Source organism: Spinacia oleracea, chromosome 2, assembly GCF_020520425.1.
Source record: "Spinacia oleracea cultivar Varoflay chromosome 2, BTI_SOV_V1, whole genome shotgun sequence".
NCBI lineage: Eukaryota > Viridiplantae > Streptophyta > Magnoliopsida > Caryophyllales > Amaranthaceae > Spinacia > Spinacia oleracea.
Genome location: NC_079488.1, coordinates 12,737,728 through 12,743,414, shown reverse-complemented (window position 1 = coordinate 12,743,414; position 5,687 = coordinate 12,737,728). Strand labels below are relative to the sequence as shown.

The following is a 5,687-nucleotide window of genomic DNA, read 5'->3' as shown; positions in this document are numbered from 1 at the left end:
AATAGAAACCATAAACACATAGAAAATGACATGCAGAAATGGAAAGGACAACAAAGAGAATAAAGATTTGAGGTTTATATGCAGGGGTTGAAAATGAGAGAATTATTTATATATTAGAAAAGCCCAAAAAACTATTAAAAAACTATTCTACTTCTCTTTCCCTTTAGCTAGAGCCCTGATATCTTCCGCTTAGAAAAGCCCCCTGATATTAAATATGTCTGACAGGGATTAACACTATTTAATACTATAGAGGAAGAAGGTGAACAGTTGATTTACTTGAGCAAGTTAAAGGATTTTTTCTTTTTTTCCTAGAGAGAGAACCTCTCGTTACTCCCTCCGTCTCTTTTTGTTTTTTACGTTTGGTATTTTGCACGCATTTTAACGACTAATTAATGTGTATTGAGATTCTTCTAAGTTTTTATGTAAACGAGAAAACTTACGTTTATTTATAATATTTTCACTCTTATCAAAATTCTGATATTAGGAAAATATGAAAAATTAAATGTCCCAATGGAAAAGTGTGAAACATTAAATGACCCAATGAATTTAATTGGTTAAAATAATAATTGGACACAACTTTTGATAGAATATTAAATCATTTATGTGATAACATAAAAGGAAATGTAAAGAACATTTTGGGACACCCAAAAAGGAAAACGTAAAAAACAAAAAGAGACAGAGGGAGTAGCTTTTATTTTCTCAACTTTTTTATTAAATGGTTACTTTTACAGATAGTTTAGTAGAATAGGTACATAATAATAATTAATTAATTAAAGTTTAAGTCGACTTTTCATGTCAGCATATTGAACAAATTTTATAGGCCACCTCATCTTTTAATTAGTTCATCAATCATGTCATTATACACAAAGGAAAGAGACAACAAATTAAAATTAAAATAAATTTAAGAGAAAGCAACTTCAAGTATCATTAACATATTCCTCGCTCTAATCATCATTTATAATAACAACTAGGTACAACTTTGTAACAATTCAAAAAATATATGTATAATTTTCACAATAATTAGCTAATCAAAAAAACGAACCTCATAATTCAAAGAATGAAGAGAAAAAAAAAATCAAACGTATATTGTATTCCTATTCTAATTATCTTGGTGATTAATTTAATTTTGCAAACTTCTATTTACAAATATGAAGTTTCCTTTTTCTTGTTCTCTTTTTGTGGGGCATTTTTATCCCAAATGTTGTTACTAGTAACACACATTTTCCTGATGGTCTATGCTCCTCTTCCCATGTGGTGGTGGCCAGGGGAGTTAAACCCATTTCTTAGATTTCTTTGTACATTAGGGTCTGAGTGTACTATGCTTGAAGGTTTTGGTGCTCGTAGACGATTTATGTCGTGGCGGCGCTGAGGACGTTCCTGGTGGTTGGTGGTGGTGGCGGTGGTGGTGTGATGGTGGCCGTTTTCTTTCTTTGCTTCGCCGCCACCCATTTTATCGTGGGCCGGACTTTGGTCACTTGGGGCGGTGTAAACAAAAGGCCCAGTTGGGATATCATGGACTAGGCCCAACAAGGGTTCTAAGGTCTTCACGACGACGCTAATTGTGGGCCTGCTCTTGGGTCGATGGCTTAAACATTGGTAGGCTAGTAATGCAGCCTGTTGGGCCCCTTCCTCAGAGTATTGATCCTCCAATCTCGGATCCATTAAACGAGCAAGTCGTCGTTGGCTTTGTAGTTGTGGTCTAGCCCATTCGGCTAAGTTTTGTTCTCTTGGGGGACGATTCTTGTCCATTGATCTTCTCCCAGTAAGAAGTTCCAAGAGTACAACTCCAAAACTGTATACATCACTTGCTGCTGTCAAATGACCTGAACAAACAAAAACACATAAGTTAGATACAAAATACTTCGTATTAATTTTTACTTTGGAGTTTTATATTACATTGTACAAGTTACCCTTTAAACCTTAAATCAAATGTTACATTTCAAGTCGAGTTATCTTTATGACTTTATCCATCTATACCTAGCCAAGTTAGAGAAATATTCTTTCTTTTAAGTTACTTGAACTTGTCAAATAACTTTTTAAAATGGATTTACTGTCAAGCTAAGTAAAGTTTCGAATATAATTTTGAATATTATTATGATGAATTATTTTGTTAAAAAAAAAAACATTTTTGAAATATTCAACTAGGAATTAAAAGAGAAAAAGTACCTGTCATGATGTATTCAGGAGCAGCATATCCTTGTGTGCCCATAACTCTTGTGGACACATGAGTGTCATCTCCCTCAGGACCATCTTTTGCCAAACCAAAATCAGACAGTTTTGGAGTGAAATCCTGAAATTAAGTACACATATTTACATTAGTAACATATTTATAATGTACAGCTTGTCAAACAAGTCAAGTAAAACAGCCACCAGCCAACAACCAATTGCCAAACAGACCCTATTAACAAGACAAGAACACTAATTATGTAGGACTTACAGAATCCAATAAGATGTTGGAGGCTTTGAAATCGCGGTAGATGATTGGGTTCTCTGCTTCGTGGAGAAACTCGAGCCCTTTAGCAGCTCCAAGTGCAATCTTAAGTCTTGCTAACCATGGAAGTGAAGCAGAAAATCCTGCAAATAATTCAATTTAGACACATTAGATGAGTAATTAATGTTTCTTCAATTCTATTTTAGACACATTCATACATATAATGGAACAAGCTAATTCAAAGATAATAGCACATACTCCAAAACATGAACATTTCCATTTTCAAACACAATGAGTATGTCAATGCTACAAGTTTAAAGGCTAGTCGATAAAATGTGCCTAGATTTCCTAAATAGAAAGAAAACCCTAAACTTTTCTTCGACATCCTAACAATGTTATCTCATGTCCGTATTTATGTTTAAACGTGCAAACATATTAACATTACCCTAATTTTCAAAATCCGCGGAAAATTCAATGTAAAAGAGTCAAGATATAGGAACTAATAACACAAATACGTGCAAATATGAAGTAGTCCAAGAAAACATCAAAAGATCATATACTACGGAGTACTTTGTATTTAGTTTTGAAAGCAACCAATTTCCTTTTTCTTTACATATTTCCAAAAATGGAGTATAAACAAATATGGAAATCATGAAAGTAAGGTGTCAATTTCAATCACCTAATGCACACCTAATCCCCCTCTACTAGGACCCGCTCAATATAATTAAATTAAATTAAAACATTATTATTAATCATGATCATGTTAGAAGAATGATGAATAATTAAGGTAAACATAATTAATGACTAAAAATGAAATAAATAATTAAGTTGGTGAACTTACTTCGAAAGAGCTGATTTTCAAGGCTACCACGAGGCATATACTCGTATACTAAAACTCTATGTTCATCTTCACAACAATATCCTATCAACTTTACCAAGTGGGGATGTCTTAGTTGTCCAAGCACCTTCACTTCTGCCTGCAATCAATCATTTTATAGGACAAAATTTGTTATTATTATCGTTCAACACACAAAGAATTTATACAATAATAATTGTCAAATAATAATAGTCAGGTTTCAATTTTTGGTTTTGAAAGTCATATGATGTAGTTTGAATTATGAACTAAAATAATTATACATATACGTAGTAGTAATTAGGTTGATATCTTTTTTTATTTCTAGTTTTTACAAAATTAAAAACCAAAATATGAAAACCATAAAAAGTAGTTTCCAGTTGTTTTTTTGTCAGTTTTCCAAATTAACATGATTACAATAGGTATGACCATTTTTAATTCATAATTCAATCCAAATCATATGACTTACTAAACCAAAAAACTAAAACTAAAACTGACACTGATACCAAAAAACCAAAAATTGAAACCGAAAACTGAAAGCTTTTAGTTTTATAAAAAACAAAAAATGAAAAACCAAAAAAAAAAAATCATTAATAAAAATGATTTACTCCCTTCCCTACCCACATTAATTGACCGTTTCAAAACCCAAAAGTCATTCAACATGTTTTTTTATTTAAAAAATATCTGTGACGATGGTAGTCTTGTTCCAACTAATAATAATTAAAGTCGACGAGTTAAAAAAAATAAAAGAAAAAGATCGTACCAGCCATTCGCGATGTCCTTGATCACCATCGAGGTCAAGAATTTTAACCGCAACGGGTTGGGCCTTTAACCCGGGTCTAATTTTATCATCGATGAACCCTTTATGGACCGGGCCAAACCCGCCTTCCCCTAAGAAATTATTAGAGGAGAAATTCTGAGTAATCAACCTTAACTCATTGAGATTAAACTCGTGAATGTTAGAACCCGCAAGAGAAATGGATAGATCCTCGGATAAGGTAAGCGAATTCGGGTCACTCAAATTATGGGCGAACCCGATCTTTTGAAAGTATTGATTATCTGAAGCGGATACTTTCCTCGGTTTTGGAACATTAGCAACTGCAACTTGTTGTTCATCCAATATACCACAACAAGGCATAAACGTTCTCCATGAAATCTTGTTGTTCACTGTCATTATTATTTATGTATGTATAATATGATATGATTTTATCTCAAACGATATAGAAAAAAACTTCGATGTATGATTTCACAATGTAGAAATAGATTTGATCTTTCTATCAGGCCCGACCCTGAGCATAGACGAGAAGAGTAAATGATGATGATGATGATGATGTTGTAGTTAGTTGAGCCTTGAAAATATCATGAAAATGTAGGAGAGAGAAAGTAGAGAGAGAGAAAAAAGAAAGAAAGAATGAGGAGTTTTTGGGATGGTGAAAAATGGGAAATGGAAGGCAAGACTTTAAAGGGAGGAGAAAAGGTAAGAGGAAGTGAGGAAGCCTCCACCTTGTTGCTCTCTATTATTCAAATCAACAACTACCCCTCCACAATACAAAACATTTAGATAGAGGTTTACAACTCCTTTTGAACTTTTCTTTTTTCTTTTTTTTTTGTAAAAAAGAAATATTAATTATTTTTACATCAAATTTTTTTAATAATAAAGTGGGTTGATTTTTTTAAAAGTTATAACAAATATGTGGAAGTTTTCTTGATTGGAATGTAGCTAGATAAATATGTGGAAGTATCTATAAAGAATTGGGATAAGGAAGTTTTAAAGTCTTATGTATTTGGTTTAAGTTAGACAATGACATGGCTACCCTTTCCTTGACTTTGGCTCTCATTTTGCTATTTAACGTTTATTAGAGTCAAGCAATGCTTGCCCATAAAGTTTAACAAGATCAATGATGTCAAATTTTATCAATTATCCTAATAATTAAAAGTCAAGTTATTTGATGTACGAAATAACTTATTTTTGCTCCAGTAAATTGACAACACTATGTAATTAAGTATTCTGGATCTGAACTATACCGTGACTTTAATTTTAACAATAAGTTTATATAAAGGTTGATTATAATAGCTTCTCAAGTACAATTTATAACAATAATAAGTTCAGATAAGAGAAAAATATGTGAATAGAACACACCTTTGGTTGTTTGCTTGTTCAGTGCTCCGCAAGTGATAGATTTGACTAACATGGAAATCGAGTTTGGAAAATGTTCATGTGATGGTTACATATTTGTAGTTGTTTGTTTTTATTTTCAACTTTCAATCTAAGTGGTTATAGTTTTAATAATTAATTTAAGAAACAATAAGAACATGCATCGATATTGAAATATGATCAAAATGATGTTTATATGAGTCCTAAGTAACTAAGGATGAAGTGGAAATTACTCTAAATCACAAGTG

At 32.1% G+C, this 5,687-nt stretch overlaps 1 protein-coding gene across 1 annotated transcript; it reads right to left on the bottom strand.

The window, feature by feature from the left end:
* Positions 1 to 873: 873 nt before the first annotated feature.
* Positions 874 to 4,904, bottom strand: LOC110805186 (serine/threonine-protein kinase RIPK). The gene is made up of 5 exons (XM_022010790.2): positions 4,048 to 4,904; positions 3,273 to 3,408; positions 2,438 to 2,574; positions 2,167 to 2,290; positions 874 to 1,823 (listed from the first exon to the last, which is right to left on the bottom strand). Exons 1-5 carry the CDS (start codon positions 4,456 to 4,458, stop codon positions 1,234 to 1,236), a joined length of 1,398 nt encoding a protein of 465 aa, XP_021866482.1. The 5' UTR covers positions 4,459 to 4,904; the 3' UTR covers positions 874 to 1,233.
* Positions 4,905 to 5,687: the final 783 nt, after the last annotated feature.